Source organism: Panthera tigris, chromosome C2, assembly GCF_018350195.1.
Source record: "Panthera tigris isolate Pti1 chromosome C2, P.tigris_Pti1_mat1.1, whole genome shotgun sequence".
Taxonomy (NCBI): Eukaryota; Metazoa; Chordata; class Mammalia; order Carnivora; family Felidae; genus Panthera; species Panthera tigris.
The window spans coordinates 78,677,441-78,701,652 of NC_056668.1; the positions used below are offsets into that span (position 1 = coordinate 78,677,441).

General features: G+C 41.9%; 1 protein-coding gene across 6 annotated transcripts in view; it reads right to left on the reverse strand.

Annotated features, from left to right (window-relative positions):
* LOC102953305 (LIM domain containing preferred translocation partner in lipoma) overlaps positions 1 to 24,212 on the reverse strand; it is a 673,846-nt gene that overhangs the window by 434,549 nt on the left and 215,085 nt on the right. For all 6 annotated transcript variants that reach the window (XM_042998791.1, XM_042998792.1, XM_042998793.1 and 3 more), the window contains one exon: positions 11,078 to 11,282. In XM_042998791.1, coding sequence (XP_042854725.1) covers positions 11,078 to 11,267 — 190 coding nt within the window. In that variant the 5' untranslated portion in view covers positions 11,268 to 11,282. The remainder of the gene's footprint in view (positions 1 to 11,077; positions 11,283 to 24,212) is intronic.

Below are 24,212 nucleotides of genomic sequence, written 5' to 3' on the forward strand. Positions count from 1 at the left end.
AATTTGGTCAAACGCGGCTTCTACATTTATAAGCCTTACTGTGGGTCCTCTGAATCTTAGATTTTTCATTTGTCTTTAGGAACTATAATCATGTAGGAACCATAATGTTACAGGATATTGTGCCAACTGGACTAGATATTATGTGGGAAAGGCATTTGAAATCTACTCATATCCACACACACACGCACACACACACACACACACACACACACACATACATACACACACACACACACACACACATACACACACACACACATCTTTGAAGCTGCAAGTTGTAATGAATATTTTACAATAAAGTGCTTCTTTCATTGCTTCCTGTGCAGCAGACCATCTATTCTGTTTGAGATCAGCAACATTCAAAGCAATGTAAAGAATGGATGGGAAGAGAGAATACTGGTGGTCAAAGTGCTAGGAAGCCTGAAGTGCCACATCTCAGAGACCTATACTCTTCTCCCCCTAGTGCTGTGCTCAGCCTTCCAGACTCTGGCAACAGTAAATTTAAGAAAGGATGATAAAAATATAATACCATGATTTTTTTTTTCTTACAGTTCCTAGGGTCAATCATTGTTCCGGGGTATGGTTTCTTTATATGGTATATTTGCCCAAAGGCTCAGGTGTCAGATTTATTTTTATAATATCCATAATGAATCCATTTATAGATGATTTACATAGGCCTGTCATGACCCAAAATCGGCTGAGATTTCAAGCATCCCTTCCTGAAGTAACACAATAGCAAGTGCTCTATAATGCACAAGCTTGGGCATCGCTGAGTATTCTAGAAGAATCTTTTTTTTTTTTTTATCTCCTTTCTTCTGTTTTTGGATCCCAATTAAAATTCCTTGAGACAACATATGCAAAAAACTATGTTATGATGATAAAAGCACAGAAGGAAAACCATAGCAAGGTGAAGAATGATTTGAGTCCCTGAACCTCTACATTGTTCACATGATAAAAGATACTTAAGACTTCAAAAGCCACTGCCATTAACTAAGGAGAGTTTGTGTACTCCCAAGACCTGCAGAAGATTCAAAAGGCATTAAAACACTGGCCCCTGGAGTTATTGGAACAAATGAATGGCTCCCAAACTTCAATTGAGTCTCAATCAGAATTATATGGGGAGTTTTGCTTTGTTTTGTTTTGTTTTGTTTGTTTTGTTTTGTCTTCATGCAGATTCCTGGGGCCCATGCCTTGAGATTTTAAATCTGTGGTACTGACATGAGCCCCAGGGCTTGTGTGTTTTCTTTTCTTTAAAAAAAAATGTTCCCCAAGTCTTTCTGATGACTGGCCAGCTTTGACCATTGTTTAAACCATACATTATAACAGTAATCATGAAAGTGTGGTAAGAGAATTCGATATGCATGCAAGATGGCACTTGAGAAGGAGAAGAAGAAACCATTTTTAAATACATCCATCCATACATATAAACTCATAGAAAGTTGTAAAAATTGTTTAGACTCTCAGTTTTTTCCAGTGGTAACATCTGATAATGGTAGAATACAACATCAAAACCAGGAAACTGACATTGTTGCATTACTGTTAGCTAGCCCTGACTCAGTTCCCGCCATTTTTTGACCCACATGCATTTGTGCGTGTATATAATTCTATTCCAGTTCATCCCATGCACAGATCCGTGCAACTACCTCCACAACCAAGATCCAGAACTGCTCCACCATCACAGAAAGACTCCCTGTTGCTTTTTCTTGGTATGAACACCCACTCCTGCCCCACTCCATCCTTCATTTCTGTTCCCTAGCAACCACTAATGTGTTCTCCATCTCTGGAGTTTTGTCATCTCAAGAATGTCTTATAAATGGAATCATACCGTATATGTAACCTTCTGAGACTGACTTTTTCTTTTTTCATTAAGCATAAAGCCGTTGAGGTCAATCCAGGTTATTGCATATTATCAATAGTGCAATCCTTTGTATTGATGAACTGTATTAATGCATTGTTTGGAGATACTGGACTTTGTTGAAACATTTACCTATATGAAGGACATGTGGACATTGCCTTTATAGTATTTAGTCATCACGAAAAAAGTTGCTATGAACATTCATGTACAGGTTTCTGTGTGAACATAACTTTTCATGTCTCTGAATTGAATTCCCAGGAGTGCAACTGCTAAATCATATCCTCAGGACATGTTTGGGAAAGACGCTGCCAAAGTTTTACAGAGTCGTTACACAATGTTACACATTCTTACCAGCAACATAGGAGTGATCCAGTGTCTCCTCATCCCTACAGCATATGATTTTTTTTTAATTTCAGCCATTCTAATAGATGTATGGTAATATTTTATTGTATTTCTATATTTACTTTTATTTTCAAAAAAGAAATTAAGCTTTGTTTAGATTTAAAATATGAAGTGACGATATTACTATGTATTTACATAATTTAAAAATAAACTAGGGGGCACCTGAGTGGCTCAGTTGGTTAAGCATATGACTCTTGATTTCAGTTCAGGTCATGATCTCATGGTCATGTGACTGAATCCTGCCTCGGGCTCTGTGCTGATAGATTGGAGCCTGCTTGGGATTCTCTCTTCTCTCTCTCTCTCTCTCTCTGTCTCTCTCTCTCTCTCTGTCTCTCTCTCTCTCTCTCTCTGCCCCTCCCCTGCTCATGCACACACGCTCAGTCTTTCTCTCTCTCAAAATAAATAAAAATAAATAAGATTCAAGAGCACCTCACCACACAACACCGCATTATTCACCACTTCCAAAGCCAGACAAAAAGCATGAGGAATCTAGCACCTTATTAAGGAATCTACTTCCATAGTTCATTATGCTGACAGGTTACAAAATAAGAGATTTTGTTAACAACACATGAATGAACTTCTCTTTGTTCTAAAACATCTACTCGACTCTGTCCACATAAATTAATTCTATCACCAGAGCTCCTAAACAAGTCACCCAAAACGCATCAGTGACACAAAACTGTGGCAACCGTGGAAGGAATCCAGGGGATCAGAGCTCAGCTTCGCCACTTACTGTTCTGTTATATTGAACAAGCCACCTAACCTCTGCGCCTCTAATATTGGAGTAATAACCCCTGCCTGCAGTCAACAATTTTGTTTGTTATTTACAGCACTCCTAGGGCAAAGGCCCTACACCTTCTAGAAATGTATTAGTGAAATAATGATCCTCATCTCAGAAACGAAAGGGTTGCATTAGATAATTTTTAAGATTTATCCAGGCTCTAGAATTTCACAGTTGAGGCACTGTGATTCCTATCATTGCTATTTGAAGTTGATCATCTATATCAGTATAGGGGCGCCTGGGTGGCTCAGTCAGTTAAGCGTCTGACTTCGGCTCAGGCCATGATCTCACAGTTCATGAGTTTGAGCTCCACGTAGGGCTCCCTGCTGACAGCTCAGAGCCTGAAGCCTCCTTCAGATTCTGTGTCTCCTTCTCTCTCTGCCTCTCCCCCGCTTATGCTCTCTCGAAAATAAATAAAGATTAAAAAATTTTATAAAAAAAAATCTTTACCAATATAACTTTATTACTAATAATTCTAGCTATACCACTACACATGTATTGGTCATATTATACTACTAGAATTATAATTTAGAATAATTATTATAGTATGTAGTAAGATTCTGAAGTGCATTTATTAAATAAATACTAATTTTTCAATGTTAGTTATTAAGATTAAAAACAATGTTATTATTATAGCAAGAAGTGTATTCCATGAGGGCAGGGATTAATCTCTGTCTTGCTCACTGCCGTTCCTTCAGCCCCCAGAAGACAGCCTAACACAAAATCTGTTTTAAGTAAATGATTGTTGAATAAGTACACCATGGTAATTCCTTAGAGTTGTAAGATATTTTATGGTTTATAAAACATTTTCATCCTCTGTTATATTTGATGCTCAAAACAATCTTGTAAGATAATATCACCAGCTAATTTTTATATATTAAGGAAATGTGGAATAGAAAACATCACCAAGGTCAAGTAGTGAAACTGGGGCTTGAATGTAAATGCCCTGCCCCCCAAATCAGCATGAATCTTGGCTCTTTCAAGTGTTAGTAAGGCCTGTGAATATTTGGTAAAATCTAATGTCACCCAAAGAAATTACAAATCCTTTTCTCTTCAGGAAGATGTGAGGTGAAGATCAAATTAATACAATTATTATCTGACCCTTTAATGAATGAACAGCTGTCCTTTCCTCCCCACACACCCTGCCGAGGCTCTGAAAATGAAAACTCATGTACAGCACTCCACAGTCATAGACGAGGCTCAACACGCTTACCTGGAACCAGAAACGGGGCATGTCAGTCAAGCCCGAGTCTCATTAGAGTTCCTGATGTTTCAGTGACTTTGTGACTGTCCTCATGACAGCCCATGCGTAATTATAACAAACGTCTAAGAAGCTGCAATTGTTCTTGTATGATTGCTGGCAACTTAACGGGACTGTCAGGACTACAGAAGTAAGATGTTTCACGTTTGTACCTGCAAAGTCACAGGCCAGATTCACCTCTGGTGGCAGGGGACAGAAACTATAGGACTCCAGAGACAAGATAGCACACTGTGAGTCTAAATACTTAGATATGACTGTTCAGAATTCACAGTCAGTTCCCCTACACTTTCTGCCACCTACTATTCTAAGTTTTTACAAACAAACAAAAAAAGTTTACTAACCGTAAGAAGAGAAGCAGCACCAAATTGGCTTATAGGTTAAACACAAAAATGGTAGAGAAAACCCATGCTACGTTATTTCTTTAAATATATTGTCATCGGTGGCCATCTGTTTCCCTCACATTTTCACTTCTGTTGAGAAAACAAATATGTCCAGCCTAACCAGTTTACATCACTTCGCATCACTAATGGCTAGTTCTCTACCAAGTATCAATAACCCATGACTTCCCAATTCCTACGAACCAAGCCTGTCTTGCCTTTTCCAATCTGAGACAATCAAGATACCGTGGAATGAGCACATTTGGCAAACCTGGGCTCTGGCTCCAGTTCAGCGCAAAACTCTTGGATAACCTTGGGAAGCCAGTTCCCCTCCCTCTTAGACTGAGTTTTCACATCTGGCAAATGGAAGGACTGGATTACAAGAACTTCAAACTCTTTTCTACTCCTGCTGCTCAAAGATGTTGTGATTAATGCATGAAGAATGGCTTTGTCAAGAAAGCAGAAATGAAGGAAGACTGGCTGCCATCTCCATCATGGGGAATTCAGTTGTGATGGCAATTTATTCCAGCTACTCCCATCTACTCCAGATTAGCAAATCACCTAAAAACTATTCACCCTTCATGAAATGGATTAATAACCTCACGGGAGCACAAAGCATGGAGAGATCTAGCAACAAGTTTTCAGGTTTAGGACGCTCATTGACTAGAATTCATTTCAACCACTCTGATCAGACCTTTCAAGTCTAGGTGAAGCAAGGTAGGCAAAGCTTGAAAGCAGAGGTCTTATCTATATTATACAGAAGTAAATCAGGTAATACAGGTGGAAATAGTTTGTGAAAAGAACAACCACTTTGAAATTAACTCCAAGAAGAATCATGTAATAAAAAAATCATGGAGTTAAAGTGGATGAAGCTGCCTAACCCAATCTCCAATAAATAGAACCCCTTAACATCAGAAAGAGCCCTAGATATGAAGATTAAAGGTTAGCTCTATTATTTTACTAGCTACATGATTATTAAATAAGTTATTTCACTTCTGGTAGTTTAGCACTCAGCAAAATGGCAAGAACATCTGCTCTACCTAACTCAGAGAACTACAGCAAGAATCACCTTTGAAGAATTAAATGACAAAGAATACGGAAGTGTAGGGTAAACTATAAAGGACTGTACAAATGCAAAGGGATTCTACTGAAAGTGTTACCTTGAATTTGCACCCTAGGGATTTAATTTTTCAAAATTCTTACATAAAAAATGCTCTTTAAAGGAACTTTATAGAGATTGGAGAACGTAAATTTCAGACCACAACACAACCCCAAATTTACAAACTTGGAAACATTACCAATTATTCTCTATGATAAGCTATTGTAATTATCACATTTCATTCAGCCAAAGTATTAAAAGAGAAAAAGAGATTGTGTGTGTGTGTGTGTGTGTGTGTGTGTGTGTGTGTGCGTTTGTTTTCCAATTCCCAGAGTTGCAATTACAGGAAAATTTCAGAACCATCTCAAGAAAATAACATATTAGTAAAGTGGGAAAGCTCAATTACTTTGGTATCTACCAAAAACAGAAAAAGAAAGATCAATACCCTGTTCTGCCATCATAGTCTAAGGCTTTGTGTTCTTGGTTTTGTTTATTTATTTTGCAAATTTGGAGCAGACAGAAGATCCAGATTACAGTATAAAGATAATCACTGGCTACTACTTTCAAGACCAGAAAAAAAAAAATGCATTATCTTGTTCTCATCAGTCTAAAATAGAAGATGATGAGACAAAATCATACATGCATAGCAACATTCCACAAAAAATGATGTGGACATTTAACAGGATAAACTTTGTAAGAAGGCAAAACTTAATAAAAAAAAAATATGAAGTCTACTGTACTAAACATGAAAAGGCATTTGGAAACGCAGGGTCGTCATTCGAAGAGGACAGAAGGAACACAAGTTGTTAAAAAAAAGATCAGTGGAAAGTTTGAGAACAATGAGCAAAATATGAGGATCTGAAGGCCTAAAGAGGTACTAACTGGGAAAAACAATACCCCACTTTTAAGTGTGCCAAAGCTCTTTAGAGGAAGGTCATTAGCAGAATTCATTATAAACGAATTATGAGAGTTGGGGCACCTGGCTGGCTCAGTCGATGGAGCACACGACTTTTGATCTTGGGGTCATGGACCTGAACCCTACAGCGGGTGCCGGGATGACTTAAATAAATAATATTTTTTTTAAGAAAATCATGACATACGGGATCACATAAATATAAGCTGATGTGGAAAACATGTGGGTACTTGGCCATTCTCAGCCCAAGTTTAAAAATGAGAAAGCAAACCCCAGAGATTGCAGACATAAAACTAAGGTGGGGAAATGGAACGGAAAACTTCCAGGTGGCAGTGGCTCAACAACTCCTGGACTAAAAGGCTCAAGGAATGGGTATAGGAGGGTAAAAGTGGTTCAAACAGGTGGGTCGGGCTCTAGAACTGGCATGCCTGATGGGTAGCTATGAAGCCGGGATCTGAAGAAGCAGGATCTGCCTGAAGAAGCAGGTTTATATTGTTGTGGCCTAACCACCACCCCAAACATTACAGAGCCCCTACTATGAGGCAGGGGTGCCGCTGGTGCCATTGGGAGCAAAGGCATGAGTCACGCAGTCCCTGTCTCCAAAAGCTTCAAGTACACTGAAGGAGACAGGCTCATTTACAAGTAAGTCTGTTGGAAGGCTTGTGATAAGAATTGTGATAAGAATTCTACGGGATGGATAAAGAGGCTATGGTGGAGTGAGAAAGAGTCCTCTCCAGAATATAGTTAAGAGGTCCTGGATAAGTCTAGACTCAGACAGAGGGGACCTGAGCTCAGCCCTGAGCAGGCCACAAATCTCTGAGCAAACAACTTATACCCCCTGCCCTGCATTTCCCACATTCACACCAGTAAAGGGCCGACCGTATGCTTTCTATTAATTCTAACTTTCTGTCTTTGCAGTTAAGCTTCTTAGAGGTCAGGCTCTGAATTAAGCTATGAATGAAAAGCCTTTATGGGCTACAAATTGAGGGAGAGTATGTACCAAAGGGAGAAAATAGGTGAGCTGAGGCACAAGACCCCGGCATCTTCAATTCACCATCTAGGTAAAAACTGTCTTGGGGCGCCTGGGTGGCTCAGTCGGTTAAGTGGCCGACTTCGGCCCAGGTCATGATCTCGCGGTCCGTGAGTTCGAGCCCCACGTCGGGCTCTGTGCTGACAGCTCAGAGCCTGGAGCCTGTTTCAGATTCTGTGTCTCCCTCTCTGACCCTCCCCCATTTATGCTTTGTCTCTCTCTGTCTCAAAAATAAACATTAAAAAAAAAATTAAAAAAAAAAACAAAACAAAACTGTCTTACCTACTATCTGGAGGTTTCACTAATGTTACAGAGCATTCTAAATGAACAAAAACAAAAACCAAAAAAAAAAAAAAAAAGGGAAAATGGATATAAACTTTAAAAATGTATAAAAATTTAGACAAAAAAATAACATAAATTATAAAAATGTTTGCAGTCACAGAGAATGCACTAACATTTCAATTAAATAGAAAGTAAAGCAAATCTCACACTTCCAACAAATATCATGTCATAATACAGAGCAGATGACGAGATGCAGCTTCATTTAAAAACAAAGTCTGAATATCCATGAACCTTTCCCATATTTATCTTTAAAATGTATATATGCAAGGGAAATTTCTTCTTTCACGTATTCAAAAAAGGTTATATTAAAAAAAAGAGAGAGAGAGAGAGAGAGAGAGAGATTGGCAGCAGTGCAAAAAAGAATCAAGACTTCAGAAATTAAATGAGACTGAGTTGCTTGAAATGAGGATGCCATATTCCAAACTGTTTACTGCAAGAAAAGAATTACTGAGCCGAGTACTCACCCATCCAGCCATCCGCCATCCATCCAAATATATACACACATAAGAACATACAGACATACATTTGACCATACACAATCATTCCTACTAAAAACACAGTAGCATAATAGGAGCCAAGAGGAACATAAGGACGAGGGAGAAACCATGTCTTGTTGCTTAAATGGGGAAACAAAGCTTACATTCTTACAAGGAAGTATCACCATCACATGGGGCCCGAGAGCCACCTATGCCAAGAAGAGAAGGGCAAAGCAAGTTTAGCACCTGGGGAAGGACAAAGGCCGCGCTTCCGACACTGAACAGCCACAAAACTACCTCGCCTCTCCATATTCCCATTTCCGGTTTTCCATGTGAGAAAAACTCTTTCCTCACAGGGTAACACGAGAAAGCCATAAAACGATCACGGAGAAGCGCAGCATCTCGTACAGCCTACATGCTGAATAGGGGCAGAGCAAAAGCAGGAGGAATAACAGAAAAAAAAAAAAAAAAGCAGAAAGGTGAGGCTCACAGAACCAGAGGTACACGGAAACATCCCACTCCCAGGGATGGGAGTGGTTTCCTCTGATCTAGGCCATGTCTGGTCATTTTGGAGAAGGTGATACAAGTAGGATTTTGACCGGGGACAAAAGAGGTGGGGGTGGTATGTTGAGAAAGAGCACCTGGTCCTGAGCTGCCGTGTTCTGGAGAGGATGCCAGCGTCCCCAGAGCACTAGACAGACAGAGAACGAACCTCGCAGACTACAGCAAAGGGAGTGGGGCATCTCAAGTGCAGAGTCACCCAAGGGGCCCAAGGGGCCAACCCACTGCCACACATAGCATTGGGCGTGGAGGGATCTGAAGGGAGACCACTACCTGCTTCCCTCCTCCCTCTCACATATGCCATATATTGGCCTACTTAATATGGGACCTGCCCTCCTCCCCTGCCCCTCAGGTGTGTGTCAGTTATCATACTTACCAAGGCTTCCTCACAAGTTTGCCTCCTACTCCAGGAGGGAGTCTATCTTAGTCCTTTCATGTGAGAGAGAAGTCTATTTCAGTTGTCCCCCAAAATGAGGGGACAAAACAATAGTCCCCCAGTAAGCAAACAGGGGAAATGCAGAGAAAGCAAATAAGGAAGCCAACATATGGCCCCTCCTGTCCTGATGAGGAGGGATTCTCTTCCAAATTCCAGCCCTGAGTCCTGAAACCACTAAAAAGAACAAAGACAACCAGTTCCACTAAGTCTGGGAGCAGACATGGAGCCTCCTTCGAAGCCTGTAAAACTCAGGCACTGCCACAGAGATTAGTAGAACACCAAGAGCGTCACATACTGTTTTTCCAGGGTAGCATTCTGATGGTCTTATTGTTGCTCCTCCCAGAACAAAAAATCCATGGCCACAGCCCAGGAGTGCATGCTGATGCCTGACCTTCCTACCACCTGCCTGAGCGTCCAGCCATCTCACACAAGCTGGATATCTGGACTAGGCTTCTGACTCCAGAAGTCATTAAACTCTATTTACAATACCAACAGACTAATGAAGTGTTTGCTGGGGACAGGTAGAGGACTAGGAAGCAAAGAGAAAGACTGCACCATACGACAGGGCGTGACACAGTCTTACTGAAACTTGCTGAAAGAAACACACTTCCATCACCCAAGAAGCAGTAAGAAACATCATGGAGAAGTTATGTAAGGTCATTTTTCTAAGTGGTGGTGGGATGAGGGAGAAAACAGAGAAAGGGGTACTGAATCTCCTTTCAGGTCTCCTCTCTCTCAGCTCCCAGAAATGGAACGTTCTTCTGCTTGTCAGTTATAAGTCATTGTTTCATGGGTTTGGATGAGCTGCTGACATTGACTGGTAAAAATATGGAAACTCTTCCAGCAAAGAGTACAGCACCCTGCACTGTCTGAGAGGTTCAGTGTGTGACTGTGCATGGACCTATGAACCTGAGATGCTGAGCTCGTGTGGATCATCAAACTCTACCTGATCAAAACTGAATGGACTGCCATTACAACCTCTAGAACTAGGTTTCATTCACATTTGCCTATGACCTTCTACAAATGCAGATCTCACAGAGCTCTCTGGACAACTTCATCCTAAGTAGTCTAGGGGAGGAAAGATAGCCAACGAAGGTTAAACAATTCCAGTGAGGTACCTTCATATGGGTTTCCAATCAGACCACTGCCTGGCACCATATGGGGCCACTTGTCCCATGTCAAGAGGGAGGGGCAGCTGGGTAGCAGACACATCTCTACATGAGATGAGGTGAAAGGATAACATGGTAGAAGGGCACTGGGCTACGAATGAAGAAACCAAGTTCTAGTTTTGGCTCTAGACCAAACTCACTGTATAACCACAGCCAGATAACCCCTAAGAGGTCTCACTCTCTATGTCCCTAAAAGAAAGGTTCGCTTTGATAGTTTCTAGATGCTTTTTAACCTTTGACAGTCTATTAACTACAATAAGCACAGCGAATTCTTGAGCTAACCTTTCTCCGACACAACACTGGACAGATGAGTCACTCTTATTGTACTGAACTCTCCCACTTTGGGCACCCAACTCTAAAATCCCCCCCACTTACCTTCACCTCCAGGTTTGTATGGGTTGTACTTGGGCTTTGGAGCAACTACTGGTGCAAACTTCTTGGGTGGTTGTTGTGTGGACACTGAAATGCTGGGAGTCCCAAAGGAATGGGTGGTCTCCATCCGTGCAGGCACATGGCCAAGAGGCTCACCAGTACTTTTGGGTGGCAGCCAAGATGGATGAGACATTGTCGGAATCTGAAACTAAAAAGAAATAAACACAGTTGGTTGGTTTCCAGAAGCACAAAAATGGAAGCAACCCACCTCTCGCTTCATCATAATTTCATCTTAATCCATACTTGAAATCTTGAAAAAGCTCTCTGAGAAGGAAGAAAGAGAAAAGGTAAACGGGGGGACCGGGAAGAGGAGGAAGGGAAGGAACAGGAAAAACTGACCATGGGAGGAGAAAATAGAAACTCCCTCACCAATCTTGAATACTTCTTCTAACAGTTAACTCTTTAGCACTAACACTCTTCAGGAAATGGATATGATAAGAAATGTTCCCTAACCCAAAGGAGAATCTGATACCAAACAAGGTTGCAAAAAGGCTCAAACTTTATCAATAACCTATGAAAATGATTACCAACCAATGACATGGTGATAAGTTACCTAAATGAAGTGATATTACCTAAGTGAGATAAAAAAGAAAGAAAAGTGTTTCTGGGATGCAGAAAAAGGTAAGATTATTCTTGTTGGGAGCAAAATGAAGACCTCACTGATGAGGTGCCCCTCAGACTGGGCCCTGAACTGGCAGAGGCCAGTCCGAACAGTGTCAGCAAAGTGGCACAGGCAGAAAGGTACACAGCACTTATGCTTGGTGTGACCAGAGGGGGAATAAGGAAAAGCAGCGAGCAAACAACTAAAACATGGGATGCAACCAATGCCCAGACAGCTTTGCACCCTAGCCCGGGGAGCCTGAATGTATTAGGTCAGCATTAAGGAGGCACCCAAAGTTTATTCTTGAAACAGGGGCATAACCAGGGCATGTCCGGATACTTTCAAGTGATCCCTCTTAGAGGAACCGTCCTGCTCCCCACCAAGGGGGCACTTGCAAATCGGGGGGAGGGGGACTTTGTTGGCCACAATGCCTGGGACCGTACCGGCGCTTAGTAGCGAGACACTAGGGATATTCAACACCTGTAATGAACAGGTCAGCCCCACGTGACCAAGCATCAGGAGCTGTGCTGAGCCAGTATCATAGGGAAGATTTATGAACAACTTAGCTGGTGGCGGGGAGGGGAGGGACAGCCCAGCCAATGTACTGTTCTGATGGGATTACAATACACTATGTGAGGAAAGAAAAAGGATGTCTTGCCTGTCAGGGTAAGCCAGTCACCCCTCCAGGGAGCCTGCAGGCTGGGGCTGAGCTTCCCGGACATCTTGCTGAAGAGGAGGGCTCTCCAAGCCTGATTGCAACAGCTCTCCAGCACAGGGAGGCCCGGAAGCCACCCTGCGCCGACTCGCAGCCCCACATCCACCCAGTAATTTATTAATTGAACTGAATTAATTGAGAGGGCTCCATGATTACCTCCAGATGTCTGTAAAAACAAAGAACACTGGAAACACAGAGAAAAATAAAGGCCTCCGTCCATGGCATGGCACCGGAGATGGGGTGACAGTGATAGGAAGGGCGCAGTGTTGGCCAGGTAGTATCAGAAGGAATGGCATGACCTCGAACATCGCCCCCCCCCGCCCCGCCTACCCTGACCCTGCATCAGGGCCGCAGGTACCTCAACTGTCTCAGAGTTAAGATCAAGCCCTGCCCCCACTAACTCTCAGAGTTTTAGGACAACCAATGAGATAACAACATTAGAGTGTCTTATATACTATAAAGTGCTATGCAAAGTGAGAGAAAGAAAATGCTTGCAGTGGTTTTCTCCGTTTTTAGAAGGGGATGACGGGAATCATTGAGGAAGCCTCTAAACTAGGAATCAGGAGGCTTCTGTTGCTGAAGCCAGTGGTGACCCTGACTTTTCAGTCTGGTTGTAGGGAGCTTCTTTTCCTCTCCCTCCCTTGTACCTTGTGCACAGGCTATGTACAGACACTTATTAAACTGTGAGTCCCTTGAAAGGGCCACGACCAGGGTGCCTGGGTGGCTCAGTAGATTGAGTGTCACCCTCTTGATTTCAGCTCAGGTCATGATCCCAGGGTCGTGGGATCGAGCCTGGCATCTGACTCCACGCTGAGCATGGAGAATCTGCTTAAGAGTCTCTCTGTCACTCCCTCTACCCCAGCATCCCCACTTTGCTCTCTCTCCCTCTCTCTCTCTCAAATAAAAATAAATAAAATATTCAAAAAGAAAAGGGCAATGACCATATTTTACATATTTCTAAAACCACCATTAAGGCCAAGCACAAAACCAATATGGAAACCATGAGTCTGGGTTATTCATTGTTCTGAAGCCTGGCAGCAAATTAACAATCATATGAGAAGATTTCTCTCAGGATTGAAGAATACTAATCTCGGTTTTGTGTATGTACTTTTTTTAATTGAGTCTCAGTCTCCTACTGAAAGGGGATGAAAGTGTCTGTTCTGCTTTCAACATGACTAAAGTGAGCACAGGTCAGGACCAAGTAGGATAAAATAAAGCTTGAAAAACTCTCGTGTCCTATGCACATTTGTAGTATGCATTTTAGCTGTACGTTAACATTATCCTCGCAACTTTTCTATAAGCCTAAAGTCATTCCAAAATAGGAACTTTAAAAAATGGGTTACTATAGGATGCAGTGATTTCTACAGCAAAGAGGCACATTTCCAGATCAATCCCACATTGCCAATTGACTGTAGAATCCTGGCTTTTTCAGATATGCCGTAGATAGAAAAGAACAGGCAACTTCTGGGAAAGTATAAGAAATGCGAACTTCAGCATCAAGATGCAAGTAATTGACTCCACCATCTTAACAGTCATCCCCAGTACCTCACGGTACCCTGGTATTGCCCTCCTCACAGACACAGCTCCAGCCCCACCCCCTGAGAGTGCCAGGGCCTGGCCATCTATCTGTTCGCGGATGACCTCTATGGCATCTCCTCATACCATTCTTCCATATGTCAACAGGGGTCCAGTGACACCATTCAGAGCATTTGTAATGAATTTCAAATGCTGTGCCCACCATCTACACTGTCATTTTCCTCCCGTCACTTTATACCAACCTTCACTTTCTACCAAGCCCTATTTTTCTTTTCTTTTTTTTTTTCATCTTGACCCAACACAAATTTGTCTGATGCTGTGAACATTTTCCGAACTCCACCTTCCCAACAAAAGAGTAGCTTAATTTGGGGGTCTTCTAGTACTTGTATCATACTTACAACAATCCACAGGGACTGACCCAGCGAGCAGGAAGCTTCTGAGTAGTCTCACTATATGACCGCAATGTTGGCTCGAAAGTCTTTAAGCAAGCCATGTTACAGATAAGTGTGTGAATGAATGAATGTTGATCTGTTTGTTTACTCATCCCTCTTTAGAATCTCTGTATCTTCCTTCTTAGCCTCCAGTGATAGAGTCAACTCTTTTCTCTTCCTTAATTTAGCAATGGAATTAATCATTTTGATCGATTTCCAGATATTGAACCATGTCTGCCTTCCTAGGGAAAAAAGCCTACTCACAGTTGTACAATTTGATATATTGATGAATTAAATACGCTATTTTGTATAGAAATTTTTTTTACCGATAATCGTAAGTAAGATTATCCTGTAGTATTATTTTCTCTACTTGTTTTACTTCTCGTTATTCGGTTTTAACATGAGGGCTCTACATCCTTTTCTACCGTGTGGATTTGTTTCCTACTGAGGAGATTAGAATTATCTGATCTTTAAAAGTTTATCAGAACTTAGTGTAAAGTCATTTGGATGTGATTCTTTAATAATAGAACTGAATCATATTTCCAGTAACTTCTATGATAGCTGCAGCAGTTTTATGCTTCTTTGGAGGTTATTTTCATGTTCTGCTGGAAAATCATCCATTTCCGCTAGTTTTATCTCCCTCCCTTTTGATGCAGCTACCTCTCAATTAAAAATGCTGTCTCCTCTATTATGCATCATTTAGATCCCGAGCATCACTTCCTACTAGTCCTTAAGGACATGATTCACGTTTTCTCTCAACCAGTTCAAGTTAACTTCCACAGCACTTAGAATACTGTGCTCTTCACACATCTCTGCCTCTCTGCCGGCCTGTATCCCACACTAAACTCTTGAATCCTTGAGAGCAGAAGTAATTATCTTCCTTGAGTCCCAGGACCTAATGCATGATAGACACTCAGTAAAAACGTCTGTTAATTTAATGAATGAATAACTGTATTTGCCTGGCACTCGAGCTCCAGATGAATCATATTCTCGTCCTGTACTCAAGAAGCTTAAAGCCTACCTGCAAAAGAGACATTTACATATGTGAAAAGAGACAGCAATACACAGTGTACAAAAAGAACCGGGGTGTGTGACAAGAGCTAGCATAGGCAAGGGTGGGCCTTGACAGGGACTTTGAAAGCTGGGTGGCTCTGAAAGATAAATGGACCAACAAAGATAATGCCTGGAAATACTATAAGCTCAAGGAAGAAGCAAGGTCTTCCCATGGGACAGGGAAACAGGAGGGTTGTACTAAAATGAGGGACTCAAGGAGAATATTTGGGGAAAAGGTTTGGAAGATATAAACTGAGCTTGCCTTTTAAAAGTTTTATACAGAGAAATGAGAAGCTAGAACTTTTATCTTTGAACAGTAATCTAACAAGAGTACCCACTCTAAGTAAGAGTAAAGTTCTATGTTCCAGATGGATCCATGGAAGGTGACAAACACAACAACACAGACATGGAGTCCCCGTGTCCCCAGTTCCAGTCTCAGCTTCGCCAGTGTGACCTTTAACAAGAGAGGATACTCATTTGCAAAACGAATGTCTGTAAAGTCCCAGTCAGCTCTAATATTCTATAGGGCTTTCCTTCTCTGAAACCTGAATTACAGCCCTGTATTTTGATAAATAGGTTTGAGGAAATCTCACAACTTTAGTGAACAGATGAAGTAGAACATGTCAGTTGGGGTTTCTCAGCTTCTCCAAGAAAGACCAACATAAACACAAAGATAAGCAGTGGTGAGAGCTGGTTTTGCTGGACCAAAACTCACTCTGCTCTTACTTCCTCTGGTTCTAGGTCAGTTTCACTGTAAGCTTACAATCATTGCGAAAGCAAGAAGTGAAAGGGAAGATCTCCAGAGAGGCTGTGAAAATACACAAACACCATCACAGGAGAGGCAAACAAGAGAAATGGCCCTCATCTAAGCAAAATGCCTACTGCTGCAGGGAGGCAGAGAGCTGGGCTCCCTGGTCTTTCTGAACTAGCGTCACATGCAAAACAATTAAGAAGAACCTAAGAAGTTTCACTTAATTACTCTCTCCATTGCCCTTGGTCCTCTCCTCCTAGCTGTTCATTGGGTACAAAAAAGCCATGGACTGACAATAAACAGCCAGTGTTTATTGCAGAATTACTATATGCTAAGCAATTTTCTAACAATCACATAATTCTCTTGACTATTATATGACGTAAGATTATCATTCTCCGTATTCAGCAGATCAAGACTGTAAAAGTTAGAAAACGTGCTCAAAAAGATACATACACTAACCAACAGCAAAACTGAAGCTTGGACCTAGGTCTTCAACCCCAAATCCATGGTCTTCATCATGGTATCACCTTCTTCTTTGAAGGAAAGAAAAAAACCCCCACAAACCAGAGGAAGTTACACTTAGAAACAGTCAATTGTGCTCTTATCTCCATTCCTAGCTCCTGGACACTACTTGCCATAATGTCTTCTCTATTCTATTCCATCAAACAATAACCATCATGAGCCACAGGCTCACACACTGATGAAGCCAGTAGTCTGACCAAACTACTCAAAGCACCACAGAACACAAACAGCCACAAAAGACCATATGATGCCTAAAATCCTTCCTCTGCACATGAGAAAACTTAGGACTATAGGTAAAGTGAGATTTAATACTTAAAAAAAAAAAAAAAGAGCTACTGAGCCTCTCTAAAGACACCATGTGAACGACATGTCATCGTCAGCCACAAAAATAGAACTAACTAGTGTTTGCTCAAGTTTTCCTCTTTCCTGAAATCAATACCGTACAGTTCTATGAACAATTTACATGGGTCACTAAAACTTAAAAACAACCAACGAATCATTGCAGAGTACCATCTAACAACTAAGCTCTAGAAGCTTAATGTAATAGTTTTCAAAACTGTCTATACCCTAGACTCATCCGGGGATCTTTACATATATATTCTGATCGAAGGGCCGAAAATAATTGACTTAGAGCGTTTGCATTAATCTTTAAATCATGTTGCATTAGTCCCTAAATCTCCTTTGGCAATTAACCCAAAGCCTGGCTCGTGGTCAGTGTTTGCTAATAAACGAATGATACTGAGGGAAGAGACAAGTACTAACACATTATGTTAGTGGTAGAAAACTTGAGAGACTGGGATGCTAAGTGACTGAAATATCAGAAGTAGCTGATGGCAGCCTAAGTTCAGGATTCATGTCCCTTCACATTTTCTTTATTTAAACGAGCATTAGAGATTTAAATAATACCTTGCCTTTAACTTTGGAGGGGTTTGGCCATCTTTCCCCTTTATCTAAAGGTCAATACTTTCCTACAATTTCAAACTGCTTTCTTTTTTTTTTTTTTTAACGTTTATTTATTTTTGAGACAGAGAGAGACAGAGCATGAACAGGGGAGGGGCAGAGGGAGAGGGAGACACAGAATCCGAAACAGCCTCCAGGCTCCAGGCTCCAGGCTCCGAGCTGTCAGCAGAGAGCCCGATGCGGGGCTCGAACTCACAGACCGTGAGATCATGACCTGAGCCGAAGTCGGATGCTCAACCGACCAAGCCACCCAGGCGCCCCTCAAACTGCTTTCTTAACAATCTACGAAAATGATACACTGTGCTTCTCTCTCTGGGCTACAGCTAATCATCCTGTCTCCATCTCGGTGTTCAGCTGGAGGATACCTGATCCTCTGAATTAGACCCAGTTTTCAGGCTGAGCTCTGCCATGAACTCACACAGCAGCCTTCCCTCTGTGAGATGGCAGTGTCCGCCTCTGAAAACGAGGTGACTGGATTCGATGAAGACTAACGACAACCCTATTCACAGACTCTTCTGATTCCATGGAAGATCCTGACTGTAGGAGATCCTGACTGTAGAACAGGCCCCCAACAAGCAAAATCATGGAAATTCCAGATCATCTGTAATTCTCCTCTGAGCTCATCAGTAAGAAAGCACAGCCCTCTATTTTTGTTGTTGTTGTTGTTGTTGTTGTTGTTGTTGTTGTTGTTCTTCTTCTTCTTCTTCTTCTTCTTCTTCTTCTTCTTCTTCTTCTTCTTTTTTGGTCACCCGTTTCCCTGACTCTTCAATCCTCCCCATGGCGGGAGGGAATCTTAGATTGATCTCAGAGACTACCGAGGTATCAATCAAGATTTATTATGCACAAGTAAATAAGTACTTTAGGCAAACCTTTCCCAAGTTGTGTAGGTAAGTCCCTACCAGTGTAATTACGAAGCAGATCTACCGTGGCATGTGACGGAAGCATGGGAAGACAACGCTAAAGAATACGGCAGGCTGAAAATTACACAAATTGTTAGCTGAACAGCAAATGTGATCACTCTTCCTCTGAAGCGTCAGGTCAGAGGAGAGCCGGAAGGGCAAAGCGGGATCTGCCATGGGCTGAAAATGTCAATGTATTCACTCAACTTCTCTCTACAGGCAACTCTGGCCCAGCACTGGCTAAGCGCCCCATTCTCTGCATGGACAGCTGGCATTACTTGGAAGGGGTGACTACAGAATAACTCTGCAGAAATGCCAAACCTTTATATAGGCTATCGGAGACACAATTGGAAATACTGGAAAAAGCTCTGGACTTAAATACAGAGGACTCGGATGTAATTTCTAGCTCAGCCACTAATCAACTCGATGGTGACTTTAGTCCCTTGACCTCCTTGAACCGCAGTGTCTCTCCCTATCTATTAAACAAAAGATGCCTGCTGCCATTGCTTCCACTGCTCATGTCCCCCTACAAGTCTGCAAATTGAGTGAACTCAGGTTTCTTACACCCCTGTCTTAACTCCTGAGTCCCACTGACCAGGGAGTATAAAGTGAAAGAAGACAGGATAGGAATCCACACAGAAAATACCAACCTGCCTTGCACAGGGTTAGTATGAATACAAATTAATGCTAAAGGCACAATCCTCATTAGTGGCAACACCACTGGTGACAGGAAACGTACCACTGCATTGCAGATCCCAGGTAAATGGAGAAGCAGCAGGGGGAGAAGCATCAGTCCAGACAAGTAAGCACTGGTTTCTGATAAAGAGGCGAAGTAGAACAGAGATCAATGTCCACACTGAGCTTTCATTTCAGATTCAGAATGTCGCACGAAAAGGGAACCATCAACTCTGACAGGGAAACAATAGTACTGGAAGAGCAGGACACTCAGGAGAAGGTAAAAAGCAGAATGGGACCAAAGCAATTACTAACTCTCATCAGTCGAAAACAGACTTGGGTGGCAACAGCCGGGACACTGGCCAAGAAGTCATAGAGTGACAAATTGTAGGGACTCATTTGTTCTTCTAATTTGAAAATCCAAAGCCCAAGATTTAGAGAAGCTGAAGTAACTCTTCCAAGGTAACACAGCAGGTAATCACCATCAGGGATGGATTCAAACCCAGGTGTTTTGCTCCCCAAAAGCGTTTGAAGTAGCAAAGTTTCAATAAACAAGCCTGTAAGTCTATTGATTATTGGATGAGAACTGGAAAAGGGGGGCAAAGGCACAGAAATGGACACAAGAGTAAAGAATCTCTCCTCCAAGAGTCAGTATCCATGCTGTGGAACATCAGCACAGAGGTCATGTGACCCCCAACCTTGTGCTCTAGGTCACATTCCATAGCAATGGTTCCGCTGGGCTAAGTGACCAAGAAAATTTTTACCCTCCCTGGACCATGAGTTCTCCAGCTCTACAATAGTTAGCATTAAGAAGACGATCTCCAAAATCCCCTCTCATGACAACATTTTATGTTCCTAAGGAGGTTTCTTCTTTTTTTTTTTTTAATTTTTTTAACGTTTATTTATTATTGAGAGACAGAGAAACAGAGCAGGAGTATAGGAGGGGTGGAGAGAGGAAGAGACACAGGATCTAAAGCAGGCTCCAGGCTGTGAGCTGTCAGCACAGAGCCTGATGCGGGGCCCGAACTCACAAACCGCGAGATCATGACCTGAGCCGAAGTCGGACGCTTAAGTGACAGAGCCACCCAGGCGCCCCAACGGAGAAGGTTTGTTCTAAGACTCTGATTCTAACAACAGGTAGTTTTCTGTCCAAGGCTAAGAGAAAGGGGCAAAAAATACCTACAGCCTCTGCACTCAGAAAATCTACTAAATGTGGAAATCTGAATTTACAAGAATGAGATTCTGAGTGCCTGGTTCATACAGGTTTTAAAATCCTACTTTACATCTCGCCCCACCACGAGGATGAAACACAAGAGTGTGGAAAAGCCACCAATACAATCGCTAATGAGGCCTAGAGATCTCTCTGGTAGCACCTGAAACCTTCTCATTCCAAACCCACCACGACAGGAGTAGGTACTCAAGTTAATTGCTGTTCACTTGTCTGTGTTCCCGACAGCCTGCTCCAACTTGTTTGAAAACATGTAAACACTATGTTTTAGTGTTTACCAGTCTGTCATGCCCATTAGACAGGTCATAGAATTTTATTAGCAGTTTGAGGGATGTTTTAACTGATTTCGATTTTTTAATATTTTGTTTGGACTTTCCTTTATTAAAAATTCACTCTTGGGGCGCCTGGGTGCCTCAGTCGGTTAAGCTTCCGACTTCAGCTCAGGTCATGATCTCACACTCCATGAGTTCGAGCCCCACGTCAGGCTCTGTGCTGACAGCTCACAGCCTGGAGCCTGCTTTGGATTCTGTGTCTCCCTCCCTCTCTGCCCCAGCCCTGCTCAGGCTCTCTCTCTGCCTCAAAAATAAATAAATACATTAAAAAAATTGTTTTAATTCACTCTTAGGGGCGTCTGGGTGGCTCAGTCAGTTAAGCTTCCAACTCTTGATTTCAGCTCAGGTCATGAACTCATAGTTCCTAAGATCCAGCCCTGTGTTAGGGTCTGCACTGAGAACTCAGGGCCCGCATGGGATTCTCTCTCTCCCTCGCTCTCCGCCCCTCCCCCGCTCGCTTTCTCTCTAAATAAATAAATAAATACGTTTAAAAAAATCACTTTGATGTCCCAATAAAAACAAATAGAGCAACAGAAAAAAATTCTGCTTTAGCTGTAAGTTGGCGAAGTTGAAATATTTAATTTTGTCTTCACTGAACAGGAAGCCACCATTGACAAATCTCAGGCCATATTTTTATGAGACAATACTGCATGTGACTCTATGAGGCAATGTTTATTCAGGCCATAAACCCACTAAGAGTGATCACAGCAACAAGACACAGTGTTAACCGTTATACTTGAGACTTCCAAACATTAAATTGCTCAAAAACCTGTCACCTGTCAACTATGCTCTTTGTACCCTAATGTCACAACTACTGATTATAAACTAGCTTACAGCCTTTGCTCAGAGTTTAGACACTGTCATTTGAATGACTGTTATTGAGTTTGGGCAATAGTGTTATAAAGTTTCCGATGCAATCTTTGTTTCCCTATTACTTAATTTTCATCGTAAATTTGTCAAACCCCAAATCTGCTTTACTCCAGGGTTAAAATATAAGGATATTGCAAAATTAAATAAAAACGCCTGGACATCGGACAAATAAAGGGGGCTAGAGAAGAGATACAGATTTTCAACCTTCAAGCACCACGACATACAGTTTTAGGAAACAAAGAGATTCAACTTCAACTTCATGCATCATCATATGCTCTGAAATAATAATTTTTCTTTAACACCAGTCCAAGAGCCCGGAGAAATTTCTCAATACTTAAAATGGTATGAAAAACAAACCGGCTTTTCATTAGAATGTGTTATAAATTCAAATTAAGTAAGAGAGGCTAGTTTTGCAATTTCACATTTAATAGCAAAACAATTGAAACCATTTTCAACTGGTGACCTTTTTCTTAAGTCACGCTGGAAGTTGTTCCAGTTTTATTTCAAGATTTTGAAACAGAGACAAAATCTGTGGAGGCATTGACCAATGGCAGCTGAGTAAAAACGAGCCAGGCTGTTTCGGATCAGTTTCAGAATGACATCGGTGAATGTTATTCCCTTTTAAATCTCCCTCCATGAGAGTACTGATGCTGTGCCTCCTGCATTTTGATCAATTACAGGCCACTGTGCATAAAAGACAATGCAACGTGTGAAGAAGGCACTAGGTTGGCTATTATTCTGGGGAAATCACTCACATACGCACGCATGCACACAGCACACTTTAGATTTGTAAGGTAGTAGGCAACAACATTCACCAATACAGAATTTTAATATCCCAGAAGCATGAAACTGTTAATGAAGATATTTCTTCTAAGAGGAGCTAAAGTTGAAATGTAATCACCATCTGTGAGTTTGCTTATACGTATCTAATGACCAGGAATCCATTACCTCACAAGACAGTCCCTTCCATGGCAGAAAAGTTGTAACTACACATAAAAAGTTATATGGAGCTGAAGCCCTTGCTCTCTTAAAAAGCATCTGTCAGTCCTACCCCTGCCCTCTGGAACCACAAGCCCTCGGATACATGGCAGCCCTCCAGATATTTAAAATAATTTGATGGGGCACCTGGGTGGTTTGGTGGGTTAAGCCTCTGACTTCCCCTCAGGTCGTGATCTCATGGTTCACGAGTTCGAGCCCCACATTGGGCTCTCTGCTGACAGCTCAGACCCCAGAGCCTGCTTCGGATTCTGTGTCTCCCTCTCTCTCTGCCCCTCCCCCCACTCACACTCTGTCTCTCTGTCTTTATTTATTAAAAATAAACAAATACTTTAAAAAAAGAAAATCCCAAGAATAAAATAAACACATTGATAGAACAGTTCCTTGAACCTTATTTAAATTTTTGGCAGAATACATTTCAATGTGATGCGGGGGGGGGGGGGGGGGGGGGGGGGGGGCGGAATCCAAAATGCATTACTTTCCTAGACTTCCTATGTGGGCCATGTTATGATCCAGGCTGAAAACCTGCTGCTCTAATATTATAACAGCCTCTGCAAGTAAATAAAGAACAAAGATGGCATCTTCTTTTATTTTCCTATTACTTACTACCGAATCTATTCCATTATCAGTGCTCAGCAATTGAGTACTACATAAAAAGAAGGTAAGCTTAAAGTTTGGTGAATATAAAGAATTAAGATCTGTTTTCATGTCAGTTCACATCTCAAACAATCTCCACAGTTCATTATAATTAGGGTGACCAGATATCCAATGCATGCTTGTTGTTTTGATCTAATTATTAACAATGTCCCTTTTCAATGCCCACTGTCAAAGGTGTCCCACTTTATTATATTTTGAGGTTTTTATTTACTTTTGAGAGAGACAGAGACAGAGGGTGATATGGGGGAGGGTCAGAGAGAGAGGGAGAGCAGAATCTGAAGCAGGCTCCAGGCTCTGAGCTGTCAGCACAGAGCCCGACGCGGGGCTCAAACTCACGAACCACGAGATCACCACCTGAGCCGAAGTCAGAGGTTAACCAAGTAACCAAGTAACCAAGTAAGCCACGCAGGAGACACCCAGGAGCCCCAAATGACTATATATAGTCATTTACTTATAATACTGTGATAACGAGGTTTTGGTCGCTTCATTCAAGAAAATTCTGAATATGGTAGTGTCTTCTCCCAAAGGTCAAAGACTTCCCATACTTTGACTTTATTACTGCCATTGCTAAGAGGGCCAAGCAGTAAGCAGTGTTAAATAGAGGAGGCTTTGGGGCTTCCCTGCTCCAGAAGCATGTGCTTCCCAAAAAGAAGGCAAGAATGTACTAAAAAGATTCTACAGGAGTAGGAGAATGCAAGATACAGCAGAAATCTAGCAGAAGTTAGTACCAACTACCCTACGCACTCAGCCTTTCTTCTGAAGCAAAGAATATTGCCCTAGGAAATGACACTATTTACTTCGATTACATCTTTACCACCTGCTCACTCCTGTCTCCTACCTTCACCAATGTTA